The following is a 25,118-nucleotide window of genomic DNA, read 5'->3' as shown; positions in this document are numbered from 1 at the left end:
TTATTTTAAAACCTTCAAAGACCGAGGGTTAAGAATTCAAACATAGGTTAATTTTTTTATACAATACTATGCTCGGCTCTTGTCAAAGTAATAAATCCTGGATCCGCCATTGCATACTAGTGTTTAACATACTAAGATTTTCTTCAGGTCAGCCCCTAGCGCTACTTTTGAAGCAATGTCCTCTAATAGACGAGTTAGCGTTGTACGACCAGTGCTACACCTGCGGCTACGGCATGGAGCTGAGCCATGTTGACACCAAGTGCAGAATCGCTGCGTACTCCGGCAAGCACAGACTGTGCGACGCTTTGCTTGTTCGTAAATATTACTTATATTATTCATTGGTTTAGTTTCTCATTATCAATTTTTCCTTAGCTTACGTTGGATTGCGTTTTGCGATAAAAAATAAATATTTATTTAAAGAATTAATAATAATTGAGTATACAATTTTAATTTGATAAATACCAAATTTTTGATCCCTAATATCGTACAACTGTTTTGCATATAACTGCATAGTTTAGCGTAACCTTAGCTAACAATAAATAGAGTTACGTATAATAAGTTTAATACTGTGAGATATAAAGTACATTTAAAGTTGCTTTTATGGGGTCCGGGAAAACTAGAGATCGGAAATAAAGATACTACATGCACACATAATTATCAATTTTATGGAGGTGCCAATTACCTAATGGAGCTTCTAGCTGGACATATATGATGCCCTGTATTTTGTTCATATTACATACCGCCACTAATCAACATACATAATCAAACTCCATTAAGTTTTGCTACCCAATAGATATTAATCTTTCATTTTCACAAACTAATACCGGTGTCGGAAAATAGCTTTTAGTATAATGTAACATCCATTGCGTAGTTATTATGAACTTTGTATGACGTAATTCCAGGGTTCAAAGGTAGTGGTTATCGTGGCGCGCGATACAGTGGACACGTTTGAGCATAGCGCTCCGGTCATTGCAGAAATTGCGCTTCAGATTTGTAATGCATGCCCGGCGGTGAGTTGAAAGATAAAATCAATATTTTCTGTCTCTTTCTAATCTGTTTTGAATTTGGTGAGTAGGAAAGAGATACGACGATTTAGGTTCGATGACTTAAACCTATATGAGGTACCTAGATGTATTTTAATTTCAATGTGGACTTAAAAGCTGTCTATGTACCTATACCTGCGTGTTGGTTTTTTCGCCATTGCCATTATAATGCAACGTTTTTATTAGCCAATAATAATACTTAACGGCATTTAGTATCGACAGTCAACATTTGTAAGCTATACGGTTCAATGCTACAAGCACTTGTTAAGAAAATGATTCTTAATGAGTGCTTGTAGCATTGAACCGTAAAATAAGTTATTCCAAAAAACTACGAGGTTATTACTCAAGGTGAATGATGTCGAACATCGATGTTCTGAATCGTAAATTACAGTCATCGATAGGAAACTTAAACACTTAACACTTTCACTATTGCTCATACATACGTGTAAGCGAAAGAAGTTTGCCCTTGAATAAAATCTATGTATTTGACTAACTATACGAATAATAATAAAATTATAGATTGTAAGAAAATGTGGCGAAAATGTCAAGTCATTTGCAAAATTGTTAGTAGCACATTTTAATATATTTATTCATAACATTCATTGTCATAAAATTACTGTCTGTTACAAAAAATCATGCGTTCAAACTTGCAGTGTTTCACGATAGTAGCGACGGAGCCAGTTGAGAGTATGGTGCCTCTGGTGAGCGAGATCCAACGGCTTCGGGGGGTGTACAACCCTCGGACACTGCTGGGCTGCGTCGAGCTCAACTGTGTGAGGGCCAACACCGTGCTGGCTGACTATCTACGAGTCCCTCCAGAGTCCGTCAGAGTCCCTGTGATTGGAGGCGCCACGCCGTGCACCATGGTCCCTGTTCTCTCGTCTTCCATACATCCTGGCAGCATGACACAACAACAGGTTCGAAGAATTATATTTTTCTTTACTGATTAATGATTTGAATAATAGATGTTAGTAAAATTTTATTGATAAAAATAGAAGCCCTTAAATTGACATACATACGTGTAGCCTTAAATAATGCAAGTAAGTGAGTAGTGTATACAAGAAAATTAGATATTTGGGGGCATTAAGAATAAATTCTGTAGTGTACGGAACTCCATAAAATTAATTAAACTGAGAATTAACATAGATGCAAAACCAATTACCACAAACATTGCGGCGTACACGCAAACAACCAAATGCCACCTTAGTCAATGTATCCAAAATGATGTCAAACCGTTTCTTCCTTTATACAGCTTTCTACAAAATTATTCCTTGATTTTAACACACAGGTTGAATGTGCAACATCATGCATAATGAGTGGTAACGAAGCGGTGTGCGCGGCCAAAGGTTGCTGCACCGCGACCGCCTGCCTCTCTGGGGCGTTTGCCATCGCTCGCACCGCGATCAACGTGGTGAAGGGCCTGAAGGGGCAGAAGGTTGCACAGGTCGCTTATGTGGACAGTCTTGGGACCTGTGCTCCGTGCTGCCAGTTCTTTGCCAGCGAGGTAAGAGTATAAGTAGTGTAACAAGAACTAAGCTACAACACAAGGGAACGAATGTCCTGCGACACCAACGACGTTGGGTTGAAATAGTGGGACATTACCGAACTTTGCACGTCATGCAATGCATCGTTAGTCCCGCGCTGTCGCCAGATATATCAAGCGAAATCAATCAGCTTCGCTCGGCATGTCGTGGGACATTTGTCTACCCTAGTGTATTTATTCCTACATTCATAAAATACACGTTGTCAAATACGCTAAAAGATGCGTTTTGCTCTCAGAAAAATTGCTAAACTGTATAAATTTCAAAATTTCTCAGGTAATGCTCGGCCCGTCCGGAGTAGAGAAGAACTTGGGTGTACCGGAGCTGACAAAGTTTGAGAACTGTCTTCTGTGTAACTGTCTACCGTACATCAGGAACGAGATAGCAAGAGCTGTGTGGCTGGTAAGTTACAGATTCATCTTTTTTGCTGACTCTTGTCGGTTTTTTCACAGGTTTTTTTTTAGAAGAATGTGAGATGGCTAATGTAAACATGCCACTGATGTATAGATGTAGTAGCTATTTATGTAAATTAAAGTAAGTTAAATCGCCAAGCGGATCACTATTACTATTTGTATTCGAAGAGTTACAGAGGCGCAGCTGGGCCTTATCATAATTGTAATGGTATTGTTTCCAGGTGTACACGATGTGCCAGCAATGCTGTTGTCCCACGTGCTGCGCGCACCCGAGCAACTGCTACTCGCCCCCGATCATGCCGTGCGAGCCGCCCATCAACTGGACCTGCGACTGGCCTGACTCCTGCAGGGATGAGTACCTCGCGTCGGTTAGTAAATTGCTTTTAGAAGCCACCATCGTACCAAAGTCTATACCAGATTTTTATGTCTTTTTGATGATCTTAAGGAATCAAGATTTTTTTTATACGTGATGTTCTTCCCGTTTTATATATAAGATGTGATGTGAATGTCTCCCAATCGGCCACTATTTAGTGCTGCCTAAAACGCAAAAACTATCAGAGTTGTCTTAACGAAGGATAAAAAAAATCGTTATTGCTTTTTTCAGATTTGTAGAGAGATGACCTGCAGGTGTGGTGGTACGGAGCTGCGCTGGCGTCCTCGTGACGTGGACTACGACGCCGCTCGCGCCGCGAACCTCTCACACCAAATGCCGACCAAAGGCATCCCGTGCTCCACATACACTGTCCCTCGAAGCGTACGCATAGAGCAAGAGATACGCGAACGTGCCAAAAACCCTTGCAAGGTCTACGAGTAGGAACACTCTGTTACGTATTCCAGATGAGGTGCGTCAACCATCGCAACGCAAAATTAAAGGTTTTTTTCTTTTGGTCATCGCGTGACGTCACAATCACGCGGCCGCGCACGTCAAACATTTCATAGTGACTAAAGTCGCGTGTTGCCAAAAGTGTACTGAATTTCGTTTGTGCCAAAATTAGTTACCGTCGTTTTATAAATATGCGTTACGTCTAGCCGAAATTACGCGTAATTTTATGTAGTAGTAGTACTTAATTCCCTTAGAGCTGTTTGAACTTCTTTTTACCTGGCTTCCAAAAAGCTTCGGATGAAGAAGTCGCTATGCAAATGTTTTCTTAAACTTTGTCTGTTATACTTATTGAAGTTTTTAATTGATTAAGAATTTTACTGCATATATTTAATAACTTTTTTGTATTTATGGTTGGGATTTGGGATGAGTTAGAAACAAGTGTTAAATTAACAAATAAATACAAAGGAGTGATATAAATCTAGCAGAAAGATTCAAGAAAAAAACAGAAAAACTTTAAATGGTCACAAAAAAACAATGCGTATTTTTTACATACACATCTAAATTTATAATAGCATTAGGTGAAAAATAATGATGAACAAAATACAAGGCAGATTTAGGCACGTTTTAATACAATAGGTATATTTCTATGTAACTTGTAAATAAAATATGTTACGTGCCAGAAAGCGTTTTATTAGAAAACAAAAAAATACATTTGAACAAATAAAAAATATAAAAAAATAAACGCTTCAGTTAAACCCTTGTTAAATGTGCAGAGCATGTTTTATTCTTTCATAAATGTTGTCCAGTTTTCCTTTTAGAGAAGTGGAGTGACTCGAGTAACTTGTATCTTTGATCTGAAAAAGCCCCGATTCATTACAGTAGTGCGATTCTGTACAATCGGTACTGTCGAGTATCGAAAATTTGACATTGAGAATGTACTGCCAAAATAGTTCCGACGACACACGTCAGAGGCGCTGATCAGATTTTCGTACAACATTTCTCGATGACCAGCCGGTTGTCGGTAGTCGATAGAAGTAGAGAATCGAGGTACTGTTTCAGTGTTTAAATTTCTAAAGTCAAATATACACAAGGAGATAAATATTCTACGACGCATATCAGTGACGACTCAAGCGAAACGATTTTGTTTAACATATGTATCTGGCGACATCGCGTGCCTAGCGTCCCTAGCTAGTTGAGCAAAGCTCGGCAATGTCCACTATTGAATCCCTGGATTTAATTGATTGATTAGGTGCCTTTACACACACGCTCTTTCGCGCGTGAAACAACAAAGGAAAGGGCGCGCGCCGCGCTCGTTTGTCAGACGGCACGCTCTTCGCTCACGTTTTCTTCGCGAGCTTGACAGATGAGCGCGGCGCGCGCTCTTTCCTTGGTTATAGGTTAAAGGCACCTATTGTAGCTATCTACGGTATAAGAAAATGTCGCAAAGAAATCTTCCCTCCCTTATCCCGAGAAAACATCTGTAATCAGCAATGGGACAATAATAAGTTAATTTGTTTCAATAAGTTATTGTTTACTTACTTTTATTGCAACATCTGTTTGCATTTTTAATACAGGTTCAGCGGTAGACCTTTTCTCAACTGGTCCAAATAATTTCGTTTTATTATTATCAAGACATCTCTGTAATATAAAAAATACAATTTTATAAAATAATTCAATCGATTTGTAATCACTCGTCGATCATTAAATTAGGTACCTACTTAATAAAATTTACTTACCTTCGAAACTGTTATATTAATTCCCGATTTTACTGGTATGTAGAAGCTGTCAGTGGGGGTAAAATTCATATTTCTTTTGGATTTCTGAAACAAATCTTGCGTTCAATTACAAATAACAACAATACAACTCATTATAGGGATGTTTTCACAACGGCCACAAGTATATCCTGCCCTTTCTACGACTAGGTACTTCATACCAATTTTCTTTCTTCGATAGCATAGACATACAAAATCGAACAATTCTGTGTCAAACTACCTTAGTCAAATTAACTTAATGATATCCCAAAGTAACGAAAACAATCACAGACAGACAAACCTTAGGTAAACATATGGTGATTCCTGACCGCTCGGTAACAGGTAAGGTTCTAGTGTAACAAGGACCCACTGAAGCCTTCCTCTCTAACATCCACGGTGCGCTGCGAACTCCTAAATCCTACACAGATAACAAAGTTTTTCACGTCTGTCAGGTATACCCTGCACTAAAGAGAGATAAGATATAATTGAAATATAAAATACTTGTTTCGCAGTCTATTCCTGTCCGATGTAATTGGAAGTAATCCTTCGAGTAAGCCTCATGGGTCGATTTTTTTTTAATTTTGTACTGAACGTGTATCAAATACTGTAGCTCGATTCTCTACCACTATCGACTACCGACAATCGGCTAGTTATTGAGAAATTTTGCACGGGCTCCGTGGTATTATTTTGGCAGTACATTTTAAATGTCTAAGTCTCGATACTCGACAGTACCGACTGTAGAGAATTGGGATATTGGTTTCATTCGTATGAGTGATTCGGAAATTACATTTCTTCAAGATCATAAAACAAAGTTTAGTTAAAAAATTGTGGATTATCTCTTTACAGCCCTTCGTGTGAAACTTAAGTAAAAGGCCAACTTTACCTGCAAGTGCACTTTATTCTGATAGGTATCATCGCTCCAAGTGATTTCCTTTTTCTTAAACAGTTCTGAATTAGTAGCAGGCTCCACGGATTTTTCTTCATTAGTGATGAGCTGTGATCAAAAATATTTGTTTTTGAATTGACTATAAGAAGAGGCCGAAAGATTGATTTTGTCGTCTTTTGGTTGTGAGCCAGGTTCACTTGCCAATCAAAATTTTTCTGGATATTTTTTTTACCGTCTAATTTAAAATGTATTCTTGAAGCGATAATAAACATAATAACACTTACACTTGCATTTAGGACTTCATTTCCTGTTTTTCTTTGTAGCGGAACAGTGTCGTCTGGTTCCTTATTTGGGACATCTTGTCTGTCATTCACCTAGAAAATGTCTGTGTTATTCGTGAGAACAATAATAATTCGTGGGAACATTCTGGAATATCGAGTCCTCTCAACGTTGTAATGCAGATACACATCAACGGGCCATAGTTTTTATGCAATGTTGAATGTTTATGTAATTTAGAGTGCACATTTCTGCAAATTGAACTTTGTATCATTTAAATTTTGTGACAATAACAACTGTTGACGTCACTTTTAAATTAATTTCACTATTTTTGAGCGAATACCTGTGCTTTAATCAACATTGTAATGCTACGATGTACTTTTATGATAAGGGAAATCTTTACAAATGCCCTTTCAAGAAACAGTTCTCTCTTCTTTATACTTTTAACGCCCGTTATTTTATAGAAAGTGAATAGGATTACAAAAATGCTGGCAAATCTTAAGTAAAAGAAGTATTGTTTTGGAAAATGAAACTTTAATTTTCAATCGTCTTACATAACTTTATGAATGGTTAATAAAAAGATCAGACATGTTATTTCGGATAGTTATAATGTAACATCATAAGCCTAGGTTACACGAAAGCAAAGCTATTGTAGGCAATCAAGAGGTTAAACATAATTAAATTAACAAACGGTGTAACAACAACAAAAATGTATTTTATAAATCACTTAACACAGGGCGAGCATTGGATATACCGAATCTGTAGCCCTTCATAGCAAAATGTACAACAAGCAAAATGAGCACGGCACTTAAAATGTACAAATCGCATAATGTGCAAATGGCAAAAAGAGCAAATCGCATAATGTACAATACGCATAATGTGCAATACTTAAAATGAACACTATACGCAAAACGAGCAAAAAGCAAAATGTACATAATACTGTTAGGGCATGTTTACAAGACCGACTCGTGGAGATTTTTTTATTTGATCGTTAGTATCCTAAAATCGGTGTGTTCAGTGATAATAAAATTAAAAAAAGCATATTTGAGCCGGCAATGAAAAATAGGAGAAAAGCAGACATCGTCTTTGATAAAAAGTATAAAAAAATACTAAACAGTTTGCATATTAAAAGTATTTCCGTTAAACAATTTCTTCTACAGATGATATATACAAGACTTGCATTTTAGTTTGTTTTCTTTTAAGTTTAAATAAATAATATAATTTCAACAGAATTAGTTGTTGTGTAAGTCCTCATTGCTTTGTTATTTGGTGATGATTCAAGGATTTCATACCACGCCTCATTAAGTTCCCTTTATTAATATATAAATAAACTTATATTGAATGTGAAGTTGTTTTATTACAATGCTATATGAATCCAACAAACCCCAAACTAAGAAACGGCAGTAAGTGGTTAGTGTGAACGAAGGCGACTATGTACATTTTGCTTTTTGCTCGTTTTGCGTATAGTGTTCATTTTAAGTATTGCACATTATGCGTATTGTACATTATGCGATTTGCTCTTTTTGCTATTTGCACATTATGCGATTTGTACATTTTAAGTGCCGTGCTCATTTTGCTTGTTGTACATTTTGCTATGAAGGGATCTGTAGACCAATCATCTCAATGTTTATAAGTGAAGAAATTTCAAATAATTTTATTTACACAACTAAGTACACACGCAATGTTTACATAACGTAATTTTCCATTTGTCCAGCTGGCCATCCCCGATCGTCGTCACCTACAGATATCCCAGAAGCACGTCTCGGGGTGGACACTTATACTCTAGCCCTTGAACAATAAATATATTGTCGTCTTGATATCACTTAACAGACTTGACTAAACATTTATAGCTTAATCGCTAACAAATAAACTAAGATAAGACGCGTCGATCGGAAATGGCCAGCTGTCGTAAAAGGAAGAAGAGGCGTGAAGACACAGTAAGGTAGCGGTAGCGTGCGAGGGTGGCGACGAGGTTAAATGCCGCTGTTGAAGAAGCCGGTGCGCGAGGACACGTTGTCCTCGGAGGGCGCCTCGAGCGGCACGCCGCAACAGAGCAACTGGCGCACGGCGCGCGCCACGCGCGACGTACGAGACTCGCTGCGCGGCAGCCCGCCCGCCTCTTCGTCGTCCGACTACAACCAATCAACAACAACGTTACACACGCACCACGTACGCAACACACGCCACAACATTGCGAGGTTATTGTTAGATCGGCTCGAACACTATCGGGCTAAACTATTCAATTTAGGCGACGTCGAACGTGCATAGTGGCTATGCTGCGTGCGGGCTGCCGCGTCTCGAGGTAAATACAGACTCGAATCGGATTCAATCACAAAATAACATGACTGTTCGGATAAACGTGATGAAGACGATAAGAGTTCAAATGCCTAATTTGGTTAAAATTTGCTTAATAATTATTGCGGCGCTAAAGAAAAAAGCCGCATAAATTGTACGAAGCATCATTCCTACCCATTCCGGAGTAGTTTTTGCAGCGGCCTGTTCGGGAGTCCGCTCCTCTGCTATCTCCGACGTTATACTGTCCTCATCGTCCTTCTTCTCTATTGCTTCTTTCTTCTTGCCCTTACCAAGTACAGGAGTAGAGAGCTCCGGTATGGGCTGTGCCGAGGGCGCAGCTGTTATTATTTCACCCGTCTGCGACAATAAGAGCGACATGAGTTGTGTATGATTACGGCAGACTACTCCTCAATCACTTGTACTATAACACCGCTAACATATGAATAGGGAACTTGTTCGAAGCTGTCAAGCCTACCTTTGACTGCACTTGTACGGGCATCAATGGTATTGCCACGGGAGAGCCTCGTTTCTTGCTTGAGATGTTCGAAGACAGTTTTTTTGCAACATGCTTGTGCTGCTCAGAGGACTTGACTGTAAAGAGTAAATAAATTCCGTTATAACGAGAGTGTTCACTTTTAATTAGTTCTAATTTAATAGGATAATAATGATAGCCTGGAATGAAACTTTTATCAAAGCTAGACTACAAGTTATGAACTATTATTTCTTTAAATCTCACCATTTAAGCTTTCTTTCAATTCTTTAATTTCAGGGTTTTCCGCTGAATCCCTCCAATTTTCGGCTACTGCTGTTGATGCAATGAAAAAATATAAAAAAATCTTAGCAAAATAGTATTCACGTGTTACATAAATCGTAAGTAGTAGTAGCTGTTATAAATTGCTATTATTGAGCTATAAAGAAAATATGCAATAATTTCTACTAGTAATTACACGCGGCTTCTATACAACACATCTTGACAATTGTCTAAGTGATGACAGTGTTTCCCTGGGAAATGAGTATGACGCGTTCATAATATAGATATGCACATACATGGTACAGCTGGCGCGCGCTTTTGATGCAAGTCGGGCGCCTCCCCATCCTGTCGGTCCACGGGTCTAAATGGCATCGTATGCTTGCTCGATGCAGACTCGACCACCACTATCGGTGAGACGCGGTCGGCGGCCCCGCCGCTAGTATTCTCTGGCTCCGACATCTCTCACGGTAACACTAGCATCCATACGTTGTAATATACCCTTAAACCTTATTAATTTCACCAAGAAAGTTGGTTAACAATTTTATTTGAAGCACAAATGGGAGAAACGTCACGCTTTGTAAATTTTGACAGCTAACTTTCTTGTTTTTTTGTGTCTTCTATTTTCGAAACGGATTTTCATCAAAAAGGATTTCGGTATTGTAGTTTTGTTAACAAAAATAGGCACCATGATATTTTTTGTCAAAGCTATGCACTAATACTTTACCCGACTGCGCGACACAAAGGAGGGTAATGTATTTATGAATCTATATGCGAGTGTATGTTCTTTTATGGCACTCTAGAATCCAGTCGCGCGTACCGATTTTGATGATATTTACGTCAATCGATTCGTCTTAACTAGCGAGTGTCAGACATCGTAGTAAAAATAATCCAATATGGCTGCAGCCATACGTCATACAATGTGAAAAAAAATAAAAGAAAAGCGACAAACTGTGACAAGTAAATCTAAAACTTTGTAGAAAATGAAATCTTAATTAGAAATCTAAAATTCCGGATACAGGAACAAAACTCGACCGGGAAGTATTAGATTTAGGCATGTTTAGAATTCAGTCAATTTAATAGTAACAAATAAAAATTGTATTCGACATAATGATAAAGGATTAATTACACAAACAGTTAACTGTAACAATATAATTAAAATGAGACTCAAAATATGTTATCTATTACTTACGGTACTCCTTAAACTTTATTAACAAATCATTATTTGGATCTTCCCAATTTCTGTTTACTATAAAAACTTTTATGTCAAAATCAAACAGCAAACCATAAATTCTGTGAACAAAAAAGAAGAAAAACTTTTCAGTCAACGTAAACGTCAGAATAATGTAAAATTTTCTTTTTTATTGTTAATTGTATAAATTATTGTATTGCTTTGGCTCATATCATTATAGTTCAGGCGGGTTGATTTTATAACTATGCAGGGGAAGAGGAAAATAAAATGTGATGGAAAATAAACAGTCTCCATCCAAGAAGAAGTTACTGTCCATCCAAGAAGAGAAGTTGATACGAGAAGTTGACTACGATTCTCTAGCAGGCTCTGCGCGCATGCCTAAGAAACAACTTCTTTTGGGTATATAACACTATGAATAACGAATGTATTTCTACTTGATGATTGTTTGTAACGTGTTTTGTATTATACAGATTTGGAGATACTGCAAAGAAGGCCTACACATCGTCCAGCTTCCCAAAGAGTACTCGTCTCTATAAAGCCGAGAGCTCCCGCTATCAAAACTTTGTATATCGCAGAAAAGAGTCGGTTCCATTCTAGAAAGGTATGGTACATCTTCCATGTAGTTTATATAGGCTATGCTGTTTCTTAGAATTCAAACAGATGTTCTGAATTAATTAATCATTGCAGGGTTCAGATAAATCAGGGTCGCGGCTTGCTATCGGTGATCATTCCTCCTTTACTACCCGTAAGTATATTTTGTAATAGTCAAATATGTCGAGCAGCTGTGTTTAGTTACTATATCCTCATTATTTTAGATTTCAGTGAAGATGATCCAAATATTGTGAATTCAATCGCTTGTGGTACAGATCAGGAGTACACAAAAAGCGAAATCGAAACAGACAAAGCTTCGTCAGTGACTATTCAAGTAGACAGTTCTACGGCAGTTTCGAAATGTTCATGCGACGATAGTCACCCTCGTAAAACTAATGTGTATAATACGAAACAAAGATCTGCAGAAAAATGTTATGTTTATACTCAACCGCAATTAACTATGAACATTCCCAAAGCTGACGCAAACCCAGATAAGAAGGCTCCAAATGCTAATAAAGTTGATATCTCCACATTGATAATTACAAATACTTCATCAGATGGTTCGCAGCTACCTTCCGTAACAACTATTGACACTTTAAATAAAAGGATAGATCACTTGGAACGTAAAATATTAAGACAAGAAATGGTATTCCGTTCAATAGACCCTAACATACCTCTATCTTCGTCAGATGAAGAGTCTAAAGATAACATAATGAAGACTACTTCTGGGACGGGACGGCCCGGCTGTAGCTACATACAACAGTACAGTCATGTTCCTGAAACGTCTGCCTTCCAACGATACGCGCAACAAGCCGCGCCGCTCTCCCCAAGCAAAGCAACCACTTTAGAAAAAGAACATAATTCTGAGCAATATGGTCGAGATTTTACTACTTACGACGGTATTACAGCCCGTGGTCGACGACAATGTGCATCTGTACCCTGTAAGCGAGAGGATATCCCGAAAATGGCCGCTGAACGCGTGCACAAAATTCGACACAAGCTCAATCCAGTACGCGATTATCGATTAATGGACACAGTACATTATTTAGCACAAGGAGAATTCGCTCCACGCGACGACGGCATAAAACTGACACCATCACGAGAAGCAGTACTAAGTGACATCATATGGGAAGATGTATGTCGAACACACTGGCCTAACGCTCGGCTCAGCCGCCGAATGCCGCATAGTGAGAGATATAACACGAGATGCGAGCTACAGCGACTGATAGATAGCTTGTTGCGGGAGCGTGTCGCACACGTAGAGCGTAGAAGACGACGTCACTATAGAATAGTGAAATTGAACCATCGCCATGAAAGTTGTAGACCCGTGGGCAAAACTGGTGATATCATCGTCGCTAGTCATAAAAACAGAGAGGGTGACGAAGTGGCTATCAGTGATCACACTGCTGCAAGTGCTATGATGTCTGAAAGGAGGTGGGATGATGCAGCATCTCGCAAAACTCCTAGAAGTCATGATCGCTTTGGGTCGGACATACGACCGAATCGTCACTCTATAGATCGTCATCGCTATGAAGATTGTCCGCCGGGGCCGAGTTACGCCGCAAATAGACGTCCGCCACGCGAACCTACTTGCTGCTATCAAGCGTCTAGCCCGACAAAGATCAACAGAAATGCTGGAACACCAAAGAAAAGACGCAGTAAAGATTTAACAAGTGGTAGCAGTTCTATCTCCAAAACAAGGGCTCCCAGATTAGTAGTAAAAAAAGATGCAGGTCATCGCAAGCATCATAGTAAAGACGAACCGAATCTCGAACATTACATATTATTGCCTACTTTAGTAGTACGAACTCCATCTAACATGAAACGTCAGAAGAAATTCAACGAGCTATATCATCGCATACTGAACGTTCAGCTAAATACCGGTAAGCATTGTAAGTATAGGTTTAGAATAACGAGAAATAGTAAAGAACTTTAAAACATGGAATTGATATTTGTCAAATTATATTTAATTTCAGATCAGACCTGTGCCGTTGGTTCAGAGTTTATAAATTCACAGAGGAGTGTGTCACAGAATCCACCTAAGAAAGACATTGGGCTCAACATCAACATCACTCTATCCAACAGTTCGGAGCAAATAAGTCAGGGTGACTAATGCTAACAAGCCGTGATCCATCCGCGCGAGAACATACTGCATGAATTATGAGATAATATTATCTTGTCATTTCATATTTTGAAATATATATTTTATCTTATTAGCAACAAGCATTTTATTAACATTCAGTTTATAGTGGTCGCCATGCCACTACCAGCGTGTCAGGTTCGATTCCCACGCGGAACAAATATTTGTGATCCACAGCTGTTTTAGGTCTGGTCGTACTTAGTGTCCGTTCTTTTATGTTTGTAAAAAATCCCGTGGCACAAGATAAATTCTTTACGCTGGAGTTGTCTTTTTTAAAAGGAATGAAGAAAAGAAAACCTTCATTAAATATAGTCGGCAATCAGTCAGGACAAATACAATTGCCCTAACTCTGGATACCTATCAGTTATATATATATTTATCAATATTTATTTATTTATTTATTTATTTGTGAATGTTCTGTCGTATATCCATAGGAATTGTGCATTAGTGGTAGAACCGCCACTAAATATTTTAAAGCCAGTAAATTGTTAAGGTAACTTATAGCGTTGTAAATAATGTAGTAAGGTTGAAACAAGGCCAGGCTTTAAACGTAGTGTATATTGCAGGCTGCATATTATGTTGCTGACATTGTTTACACAAGAACCTAGAACAGGCTTCTTCTTCATATTTTATGACAAGTACAGTACAGCTAAGCAAGCCGAAACAAAACACGATCGTTGTAAGATAATAATATTTAAAAGTACATTTTACAAGAATACTGAGTAACTGTCTTAATTTGTTACAAGATATTTATCAAAATTGTAATTAAAAATCAAGATTAGAGGTTTTTAGGTTTGTTCGTTGCTTCGTCTTTCCCCCGTGGCTGAAAAGATTTCGATAAAATTTGTCAACAAAGTGTCGTTTGAATAAGCGTGAACCAAAATCTTATGTTTGTCTTCATCAGCATGTACAAGGCGTGATTATTTGCTAATTGCGGAGTATTGCTTACGAGACCCAATAGTTTTCTACGTATGTTTATGTAAATCAGAAAAATCAATAGTAGGAAACCTTTGTAACTATGTATTCATAAATCGATTGACTTACTTTGTAGTGATACAGTACTATTTGTTGATATACAGTTATTGCTATGAGTACCTAATAAACGTATTCATTAGTTAGAGGTCAGAGTTTATCTAATGAATTAAGAGAATTTTGGAAAGACGTCTTTATGACCAAAAGATAATTAATGTATAATAGAATACGGGAATTAACGCGAACACGCATTTTACCTTAAAATGCCTAACGTTTCGGCGCAGGTTGCACTCGCCGTGGTCCCAGGCAGTCTGGCATTTTAAGGTAAAATGCGTGTTCGCGTTAATTCCCGTATTCTATTATACATTAAACATGCAACGCGAGAGTTTAAAAGTTATGACAAAAGATAATTGTATCGTCAAAAAAATTTTTGCATTATTTTATTAAAATAATAGAACTGTAGACTTCATTTATTGGTTAGCATAATATTATAAAAGAAAGGAATCATCTTTATTTGTAAAATACATAACTTAGTTTGCCGTCGCTTAACGCTAATGAAACCGCATGCGACGCATTGATAGTACACATACACCTGTCCCAATTTTCTTAAAACGTGTTTCTAAGGTTTTCTAAGAAATAATGAAAGGAGTCGCGCTGTGATCATTAATTACGATGTCAGCTGCTATTGTATCGGCACATTATATATTTATTTTTTTCGCTGAATCAGGTACAACGGCGATCTAAAGTTTTCCTTATCTAATCGTGCAAAACAAACTCACTTCTATAAACTGGTTATAATACAAATAGGAGAAAGTCTAGTTCATCATTCATAATAAAATAATTGCTGTTATTGCACATTTCGTGGATTTCAAACACTGAATCTTACATAATTTCTAATTAACAGTCTAAATTGAGCCAGAGAATTATTAAATTGTACAAGATACAAGATATCTTATGCCTATACTTAAAAGAAAATACAATAGGTAGGTACGTTGGACAATACAATAAACCACAAGTAAAACAAATAATCGCATCAATTTGCTCGTCAATGTTAGCAACTTGTGTTGAAGATTGTACTCATTGTTGCACAGCTAGATACAACATATTGAAGCGACGTCTAGTTCACTTGAGCCCACACCTGCTGTCGTACCCATAGAACTTTGTCGCGTATCGCAATCAAATCATAAACTTAGAAGCGGGAATTTTAAAGACAATCTATTTATAGTTTTATGCACAGTTTCAAATTTCGCGAGTTGTGTATTGTAGTGACTTGTATCTATTAACTGTGATTTGTGAACCATATTTACTCAATAATGTGTGTATCTCCGTTTCCATTAAGTATCTATTAAAAGAGTAAGCTGTTAGCTTGGTTGTGCGTACGTAAGCGTAGATTGGACTAACGAGTAGCTCTTTTAACACAGCTATTTGCTATCAATCAAGCGGATTCATATATAACATTGCCATAGTTGTTATATCAAGTAGTGATATTGTTTCCAAAGTAATTTTGAACTATAAACGATGTTAGTCGGCCGTGAATAAATATTTCATAGGTAACATTTTCGATCGCACCGCTCAACTGCAATCGATTGGAACTCACTTTTACAAACTATTCGTGTATTTGATGAATACTTTTTCAAAGTATGAAGACTTGAGTATGTATGTTACTTGATGCACCGTGCATTAAATTAAAGTTATATTTCACTTGCATTATTTCACGTAGATTTAAAGCTATAGCTTCTAAGGCACGGTTACACCCTGTTGTGAATATGTATCGGATTGTTCAGTTGGTAGAATTTTGGCAGTTGTTTTCATTCGTTCTCGGTCTTTCATTCACTTTATCTAACAGATAAGTTATCTGACTAGCGTCGGTTACAAGTTCAAAAGTTGTGAAACGAGCTCTTCTCATGATAGATAGAGATATGCAGATCAATAACTTACGGAGAATGATTATGAAGAAATAATATTGCACTTAATAGAGTCATTTTAAAGAACAAGCCCCTTAATTCATATTTTTTTCAGTTTCTAAAGCATTCTCTACATAAGCACACTAATACCTACTGAGGAACAGTGTAGTTAAATCATAATAAGTTTATGTTCTTTAAAAAGTCACGTATTGAAAGTAGAACGATACTTGAACTCAATAAATGTAGCGGTGTTTAAAACCGACCTCGGAGTATTTATTAATTTTCAATACAATTCCTGATTTACCGGCTAGTGGACTATTGAACCTGTCGCCGCAAAGAATGAAGTGACGGTGATTGTGTGAACTATGGAAAGTGTAAAGAAATGGCTCACGGAGCGTAATGCTAAGAAGAACGGCTTGTACGTGCATTACAGTCCACCTAAAGGTAGGTGGATAATTTATTTACTTTTACATATTTTTGATTTTGATTATGAGTCTTAATTACGTGTTTTTTAATATACTTTTCTACCCGAAGGAAAGTATGTGTAAAATAACCGACTTTTCGTCATTTACATTGTAAGTCTTACCTAAACTCCGGTCTACTATTGGCAATACTGTAATAAGGATTAGAGTTATGGCACTGTGTTTCACTGGGAAATCAAACCTGAGACATTGTGTTCAGTAGACATCTATTCTAACGCACAAAGTATGGAGGTCGACAGCGTGTCTTGATTAGTAACGAATACTTATTGTTAAATGTTAGCATGTTTAGGAAACGTGCATTGTATTACAATGTAACTTTAGTTAGAAATGCGATGATAATGTAATATGTATACGTCCCATAGTTGACAATCACGTTTCAGAATCGATGCCAAACCGCATTTTTTATTTAGATTATGAAAATGTTTCAAACATAACATTTTGATAGTATCGTCAATGGTATTTAGGAAACGTTTAACAACTCCTTAACGAGACAAGACAAGTAAGGAGTAAGCCTACTTTAGTTTTCATACCAAGCAACCAGATACCAAATATCAGAAAACTTAAAAGCGTAATTTCTTTCGAAAAGGATAAACAATACATAAGTTTGTAGCTAAGAATTTTGGCCTATCGCACCATTTAGTATTTCAGAACCCTAATAAAATATGTATCTACAAAATATAGAATCCCAGTACCCGACATCGAGTATACGACAGTATACTGTAATAGAAAATACAGGGTTTACATGCCAGCTATGTATACAGCCTGTATGAAACTACATACGCTTCGTATTGGAAATCGATATTGGAAAAAAATGAGGTCGCCGAAGCAGACTGGATAAAACGTTTAGTAAATAGTTAGACAGGCAGTCTGGATATTAGTCCTAAAACCTAGCTATTACATTTTTTTTTTCTTCGAAACTTTTTTATGTCTTTGAGTGTTTTAAAATTAGTTTTAGATAAATGAATATAAAATGTTTACGGATTGCGTTATTTACTCTTTTTTCTAATGATTTACTCTTAAATAGACTCTACATTATTTTTAGGCCACACTCCTTTAAATTTTTTTTTCGGTCTCTATTCTCTATCTCCAATGACCCAGATAGCAATCCAAATACAATTTATGCTCATGTATAAAATATTCATGTATAAAGCAATGACAAAATTTATAAAAGCATTATTTGGATAAATTAAGCTTGAATTCGAAAATTATTTTGGGGACCTATCGACTATTACATTTTATTCTACTTTTAAAACTGGAAACAACCCTTTTTTTGTTCCCTAATGCCAATCCCTGTCACGATTTCAACGTACGAAAGTGCCGTGTAGAGCTGAAAGCTTTTTTCAGCAATTTGTCTGTCTGGCGTTGTTTAAAAATATAGTTTCAAATCGTGTTATGTATGTAACCAACATGTGTTAAAATTGGTCACGAATAGATATATGGACTTCTATGGCTTTACCGTAGATTTAAAAATTGTTCAGTAGATTTTCAAAACAACTAGTTAATGGTTTGTAAAACTTACATATTAAACTTTCACATTGCATAATTATTATCTTAAATCGCAAGGATATTTAAAGGCGATTATTCAGTTTTACTTTGGTTTGCTCAAACAGTTAAAATTACAAAAAATATCGAATTCTAAAAAAATATCATTTTACAGAAATCTTTTATCATAGTAGAAATGTAACCTGTCACATTTGATAAATTATAAAACTACGTAACGTTTGACCTACGTGTTAAATGCTAACGACCCACAATAAACGTGTCCAGACGGCCGTTCTTTATCCTATCTTTAACGGGTCACAGTAAAACATTGTTAAAATGAATAATAAAAGAAAAATAAATTAATTTGAACGACGTGGGCGAGGCGCGACCTTAGCGTGATGCCGTGAGCTCGAGTTTGCATTAAATGTCATATATTGCAATTACGGAATGCCATGTGAACACACACTTCGTATATTTACTGAATATTTTTTATGAAGCCCTTTGAGCTAAGATTAAACGGCGTAAATGGAACACAATATGAACTACATATTTTATACAGTCAACGCTCGAGCTTTTTACTGTAGGACGTTTTTCATTTCAATGTTTCTGCATTTCTCACAATGAATAGGTACGAGTGTTAAGACAAAATGATCATATAAACGTCAACTCAGTATCGTGTCAGCAAATGTGTGAAAAACATCGTCAATATTCCTTGTTATTAAGCTAACGCGCACTTAAGTAGGAAAGCTGGCCATGGGTCCATAATACTTGTAAAAAGGGCTCCTATTTATCTTAAATTGAATAAGTAATGATTTGATAATCAACTGCATTTTACGCGTAAAATAAATAAAACTAAAGCTTTTTAAAATATTTTTTTTCCATGACACATTACACGGGCAAAGTTACCACAAATATTTCCACGCGACAGAGTAATGACACAATGAATAAAATAATAACAGGAAACGGTCGTAGTACAAACGATAATTAAACGAATGCAAGCGCTTTCAGCAATGCACGCTTCTGATTAATTCATAATGATTCATGCCTGTTCGTATGTGTGTCGGTGTGTGGGGCACAAATTGGTCATTAAACATCGACATGAATACGGATGGGTTCGACACCCGCGGCTGTTCACCTATAACGATCGCTCCGTGTCAACATACGGACGCTTCATAACTGCTCCTAATAGAATCAAATTCGGCCACCACCGCCCACAATTATTATGAATATTTACCGGTTTCAGGCGACATTAAAGCTTTTATTTTGTACGTGGGTTGTAAAATCTTCTTAAAAGAAGGATATGATTCTACTATATCATATCATTTACTTTAGCATGTTTTTGGTTTTAATTTTTTGTTTTTTTAACCCATTACTGTCCCACTGCAGGATACGGGTCTCCTTCCAAACGAAGGGGAGGGGTTAGGCCTTGAGTCCACCACGCTCTCCAAGTGCGGGTTAGTGACTTTGCATGCCCTCAATAGATGTATTAAACGAATTTTTAGGCATGCAAGGTTTCATCACGGTGCGGTGTTATCCTTTACCGTTAGAGCAAGTGATCATTATTTCTAATACACACATAACAGTTCAGAGTATTAATAAGTTTAAATTCACTAAGACGATTAAAAAAATGCTACTGATAATAGTTTTTATAGTTAAGTTGTCTTCTCAGAATGTTCACACCTAAAACTACTTTTCAATCGCGACATAATTAAAACACTTTATAATAATTAACCTAGTTTCGTAATGCTAAATTCGTGCAAACATTGAAGTGTTAGCGTGAACTTGTCGCATGTAATTATGAAGTTCAATCATTTGACATGCTTTTGACCAAGAGAAGGCGAGAGGTGTTTTTAATCAACTACATTTTATAAATTAAATTAATGGTAAACGTTAGTAACTCAATTGTTTTGTTGATGGTTTCATTAAATTATTGCTTTAGTCGACCAACCCTTAAGAAATTCTTTACTTTATGATATTATATTAAGCAAAATAACGATTGTAAACTCTTGTACGCATAATATTATAATGTAACTATAAGCTATTAAGCAAAATACATTTATGAAAAAGTAAACAACGTTTTCATATAGTTAATTTTTCGGTTACGAATAAATAAGCTGCTTCTTTCTTCACTCTTTCTTAAATGTTTGTTCTGGATTTCGTAATGACACATAATAATAAATAAACAAGAGAATTCCAAACTAACATAATCAAAATAAGCTCGGCATTTTTTCCTGATTTTGGCTCTTATTTTAACAGTACACGAGTAGTTGTATACCTACACGTAATAGGTGCATATAAAGTCTTATGACGTAATATGAAGAAAATATAAGTCATATTTATCCAATGATTTTCTTAGGCTTGTATTCGCCCTAAGAGTGTAAGGTCAGCAGATGTCGCGATAAGCTCTTACACCCGGCTGTTAGCGCATAAATCTTGTAATCTAACGCCGCAAATAACCGCATGAACAGGATGTTTCTTGTGCAATAACCAAGTAAAAATATACACGATATCAATCATCATGAAGTAGTTATTATAAACTGTTATACTTATAAATATGTGTTCGAAGCTCGTCACATGACTAAGTGTAGTGTTTCTTTATCGCTTCTGATTTGCAGACAAAACTGGTGAGTTGATTTATGTTATACGTTAAATACACTTTTAAACAGATACTAGGTAATTTGGTATATGGATTTGTCTTTTCATATAAATATGTAAACGAGTGTAGTTCATACATCACTGCCTATGATCTTATAGCTTACCGTTTCAGGAAGGATATTCCATAGGTACTTTATTTACAAGAATCAATGAATTCGAGCTATTCAGAATGTAAGATTAAGAATTTCAAACTTCTAGGACTTTATTCTAGAAACGTTATTAAGTAGTCAATATACCAATGACCTTTCGGAACTATGTCGCACAAATGTGACTTAATAAATAAATAAGTGATCATTGTCTGATGTACTAAGAAGAGTACGTGAAAACAATTTGACCTGCTTAAAGTTCTTTACTATAGGAAACCATAGAATAAAGACTTGGCCGAACAAGTTGACCTCCTTATATCGAGTATTAATATTTAATTAGTGAGCGCCAGTTTATATAATTCTAATTCATTGGTTATCGATTTTCATCGCTTGCTAACATTATGATATTGAATTCATCTGTTCTTGTTACTATTTATGGTGATTCAATTCTATACGTAACCACTTCAAGCTACTTAGAACTTTTGAACTATAATCTTATGCTCGTTGTTTCATTGCAGTTCTTTCTTTAGCCATAGTCTTGTTGTTTTGCTAACTTTTATCGAAAATGGTTCAATAATTTAAAAAAGAATGACAGTTAGACAAATAAACAAGGTTCTGATTATAATTACTTATAAGCAGGTACAGATTTAAGTAATTATGCATTCGTTGGATCCAAAGCAGTTATATTTTAAGTAAAGGTTTGCACAACACTGACAAATTCCAGACATACTATATTAAGGCACGTAAATATCATCAAACTTTATTTGTCACTAGCTGACCCGCGCAACTTCGCTTGCGTCACATAAGAGACAATGGGTAATTCTTATTCCCGTTTTTGTAACATTTTTTACTGGTACTCTGCTCCTGGTCGTAGCGTGATGATATATAGCTTATAGCCTTCCTCGATAAATGGACTATCTAACAATGAAATAATTTTTCAAATCGGACCAGTAGTTCCTGAGATTAGCGCGTTCAAACAAACAAACAAACTCTTCAGCTTTATAATATTAGTATAGATAGTATAGATAAGTGACTGATGAAAATTTAAAACTGAAGATGTTCTTTTCACAATTTCTATGGATGATGAATGTTCAGAACACTCTGTACAAGTCAATGTGGCAATCAGTAAATCAGCGGTCTCAACATCGTATACGATAAGTCGGACTGCGCTCACACTTTTAGTTCGTAAGCTTTACTTGACCGCTAACATCGGCAGATCTTCACTGCAAAAGTGCGTTTTGATTCTTCTTTCTCTTACGTAAAAGGTAATTTAAATTTGTTTTGAGCTGTATGCTATGTAGACTCTCCTAAATGTAATTAAACTTTTATCTAAAAATATTATCAGTATACTTAATACGTACTAAAACTTAACAGCAGCCGGGCATACATTTTTTAACATGTTTAATATTTTCAGAATACCATTTAAGATGTTAAATGGCTACAGTATTTTATTACACTTACTTTAAGAAGTCCTTCAGAGCATTACCATAATAAAAAGCTCATAAAGTTAAATTTTATTTAACTGCAGTTACTTAAAACGGGATTAAATTCTGATGTGTATCTGTTATTTTACATAGTTATTACCATATTTGACAGATATAAGGGTTTATCTATACATAGCTGTACAGCAGTTCCAACTTGTATTTAATCCCTGCAGTCGCATACAAGCGCTCAGTGAAACGAACACGTTTTAATATATATAACGTTTTAATTAGCTTGAGCTCTTTTCTCCTGTGCATTTTACTGCACCAGTTTGTCAAAGGCAATATTTTTTTCTAAGTGTAGAAGCAAGTTCTTTCTGTCCGTTAGTGTCTGTTGTCTTATGAAGTAGTTTGAAAGTTTTATTTCGTTCTGTTGAATTCCTGTTATCTGGCCTGTCTATCACTACGAAGGTAGACCTATTATTCAATAATAGATTGACAATTCAATCTCGTGTAAAAATAAGGTAAATAAGTTTAATTTCGAACTTTTACAGAGCAGGTAAGGGTGTTTTAAAATGGGATGTAAAGACAGCACACAATAATTTCCAGTTGCTATGTCTGTTTCATTATTCAAAAACAAGTTATCAGTCACCACTATGCAATTTTAAAACAAACTGAACACGAAATGATACCTACAGAGTTCAACGACCTGTTTATCTTTCCTATCGTGTCTCCAGCGGTTGGCGTAGTGTCAGCAGCGCAACTCCGTCAGTGGGCACGAGGGGGCGCTGCCAACAGACTGGAGCGAGCAGTCCTCGCGGGCCAAGGCCGACGGCTGCTGGCCGAGGCCGAGGCGCTGCCCATCTCCAGCCACCTGCCGAACCTCGTCGCCAAGTGTGATGCCCTCCACGCGGCCGTCGAGAGAGGCTCTCTGCTTGAGCTCCAGGTATTACTGGTAAAGCGTTCACTCTTGTAGAAGAACTTTTAAATAGCACAATGTCAAAGATCTTTACTTAAACATGAGAATACCTGTCGGGCTTAGAAAAAGAAACATAGTGGTAATACCTACATAATACTGAATAGAGAGGGTGTATACATAATATACTCCGGCCATCACCCCATTATTCAGGTTTCTTAAAATTAAACAATGATTGTTCCAAGACCTACTCTTCTTCTTTAATGCAACATTATAGAGACGAATTGGTGTATTGATTATTTCTTACATATTCATTTAATAATTTTGTAACAATACAAAAAATACTACTTAATTGATTCTCCATAACACGTATCCACCACAGAAGACCGTCAGCATTAAAACTATTACTTTAAATATAAATAAAACAACAAGCAAGTCTCGGCACGTGTATATTTCATGACTAGTAACTCAAATACAAGTGGAACGCAAACATAGTGGCTCGTAGCAAGCTCGTAGCTCGTAGCAGTCGTAGCGACGTAGCTCCACTGTTAGACTAAGACAAATATTTGTTTTGAGCTGAACCATGCCATGAGAGATTTAATTTTTATTATATACAAACTATGTATAACATTGTGTTAGGTTTTGACACACAAATTAAGTAATTGGTGTATTTCATTAGGAATTTTTAATTTTGTACCGCAAATTTTTTGCAGTATTTAATTAATAGTTCGTGTTGAAACTATCAGAAATATTGGTGAATATGAGCCATAAATTGTTAATTATATAATAGTAATACGCCATATTACGCAATATTATTGATTATCTAGACACGGTCTAATCATCAAAAACTGAAATTCGTCATGTCCGTCCTACGCCTACGCAGGCTACCGGTCGTTTTAATACACTACATTCATATCCCAAGAATTGTTAAGTTAATAAGCCATACTTACTTATTCCATAGATTGTTAGCTCTTACCTATTTAATTAAACAAGCATTCTACCAAAACTTCAACAATTTATGTATCATAGCTAATATCTCGTAGCAAACAACTACGTCGTAGCGCGGCTACAACTTCGTAGCATGAACGTAGCCAACGTTGTTCAGAGGAATTGATGTTGAATGTTTAACCGTTCAGGAGCTTTGGAGAGTAACTGAAACTGTCGTAAATATGTGATGCAAGAGCCTTCCATTACAAGTCTGGCTTAGTAGCGCAATATATCAGAATAAAACGTAATGGGATTTTAAAGTATTCTATAGTTTTGCTTTACAAAAGCGTTATTTTTTTGTTTTAAATATAGCTGTTACACAACTAAGTTGATACCATAGCATCATTTTTGTATCAGGTCTTTAAAATTTAGACTTAAAAATAAAAATAGGCTTAGAGAACATTATTATATTTGTATCTTTCAAAACTATTGCATTGGCGTCCGAAAGTAGATCCGAATCCCTCACATAATTGTTCTGCTGACGTGAAACAGGCCTATAACTTACAGCTATTCT

At 36.4% G+C, this 25,118-nt stretch overlaps 3 protein-coding genes across 7 annotated transcripts; 2 read left to right on the top strand and 1 right to left on the bottom strand.

Moving 5' to 3' along the window:
• Positions 1–1,756: 1,756 nt before the first annotated feature.
• LOC142977665 (uncharacterized) lies at positions 1,757–10,362 on the bottom strand. Of its 3 annotated transcripts, none has more exons than XM_076121733.1 (10): positions 10,076–10,362; positions 9,765–9,833; positions 9,504–9,619; positions 9,203–9,385; positions 6,742–6,831; positions 6,455–6,565; positions 5,873–5,989; positions 5,557–5,640; positions 5,360–5,458; positions 1,757–1,937 (listed from the first exon to the last, which is right to left on the bottom strand). In XM_076121733.1, exons 1-10 carry the CDS (start codon positions 10,236–10,238, stop codon positions 1,869–1,871), a joined length of 1,101 nt encoding a protein of 366 aa, XP_075977848.1. In that variant the 5' UTR covers positions 10,239–10,362; the 3' UTR covers positions 1,757–1,868. The 3 variants fall into 3 exon arrangements, with proteins under 3 accessions (XP_075977848.1, XP_075977847.1, XP_075977849.1); XM_076121732.1 differs by lacking the exon at positions 1,757–1,937 and adding an exon at positions 4,560–4,674; XM_076121734.1 differs by lacking the exons at positions 1,757–1,937; positions 9,765–9,833 and adding an exon at positions 4,560–4,674.
• Positions 10,363–11,111: 749 nt separating this feature from the next.
• On the top strand, positions 11,112–13,703 carry LOC142977859 (uncharacterized). 3 transcript variants are annotated; one of them, XM_076121974.1, is made up of 5 exons: positions 11,112–11,367; positions 11,439–11,569; positions 11,656–11,713; positions 12,249–13,451; positions 13,536–13,703. In XM_076121974.1, exons 1-5 carry the CDS (start codon positions 11,241–11,243, stop codon positions 13,670–13,672), a joined length of 1,656 nt encoding a protein of 551 aa, XP_075978089.1. In that variant the 5' UTR covers positions 11,112–11,240; the 3' UTR covers positions 13,673–13,703. The 3 variants fall into 3 exon arrangements, with proteins under 3 accessions (XP_075978089.1, XP_075978088.1, XP_075978087.1); XM_076121973.1 differs by having other exon boundaries at positions 11,784–13,442; XM_076121972.1 differs by having other exon boundaries at positions 11,784–13,451.
• Positions 13,704–16,888: 3,185 nt separating this feature from the next.
• On the top strand, positions 16,889–23,677 carry LOC142977743 (uncharacterized). Its single transcript, XM_076121825.1, has 2 exons — positions 16,889–17,019; positions 23,439–23,677. The coding sequence occupies exons 1-2, from the start codon at positions 16,941–16,943 to the stop codon at positions 23,675–23,677; spliced, it is 318 nt and encodes a 105-aa protein (XP_075977940.1). The 5' UTR covers positions 16,889–16,940.
• Positions 23,678–25,118: the final 1,441 nt, after the last annotated feature.

Source organism: Anticarsia gemmatalis, chromosome 13 (genome assembly GCF_050436995.1).
Source record: "Anticarsia gemmatalis isolate Benzon Research Colony breed Stoneville strain chromosome 13, ilAntGemm2 primary, whole genome shotgun sequence".
NCBI lineage: Eukaryota > Metazoa > Arthropoda > Insecta > Lepidoptera > Erebidae > Anticarsia > Anticarsia gemmatalis.
This window is presented reverse-complemented; position numbering and strand designations above follow the sequence as displayed.

What these genes read in the sequence shown, in the direction of transcription:
- LOC142977665 (XM_076121732.1), bottom strand. Translation starts at nt 10,238, where the DNA reads ATGTCGGAGCCAGAGAATACTAGCGGCGGGGCCGCCGACCGCGTCTCA. An exon ending in CAAAAACTACTCCGGAATGG is followed by an intron (nt 6,832 to 9,202) that starts GTAGGAATGATG and finishes GACATTTTCTAG; the next exon opens with GTGAATGACAGACAAGATGT. An exon ending in AGAATAAAGTGCACTTGCAG is followed by an intron (nt 5,990 to 6,454) that starts GTAAAGTTGGCC and finishes TTATCTGTGTAG; the next exon opens with GATTTAGGAGTTCGCAGCGC.
- LOC142977859 (XM_076121972.1), top strand. Translation starts at nt 11,241, where the DNA reads ATGGAAAATAAACAGTCTCCATCCAAGAAGAAGTTACTGTCCATCCAA. An exon ending in GTCGGTTCCATTCTAGAAAG is followed by an intron (nt 11,570 to 11,655) that starts GTATGGTACATC and finishes TAATCATTGCAG; the next exon opens with GGTTCAGATAAATCAGGGTC. An exon ending in GCTAAATACCGGTAAGCATT is followed by an intron (nt 13,452 to 13,535) that starts GTAAGTATAGGT and finishes ATTTAATTTCAG; the next exon opens with ATCAGACCTGTGCCGTTGGT.
- LOC142977743 (XM_076121825.1), top strand. Translation starts at nt 16,941, where the DNA reads ATGGAAAGTGTAAAGAAATGGCTCACGGAGCGTAATGCTAAGAAGAAC. An exon ending in GCATTACAGTCCACCTAAAG is followed by an intron (nt 17,020 to 23,438) that starts GTAGGTGGATAA and finishes TCGTGTCTCCAG; the next exon opens with CGGTTGGCGTAGTGTCAGCA.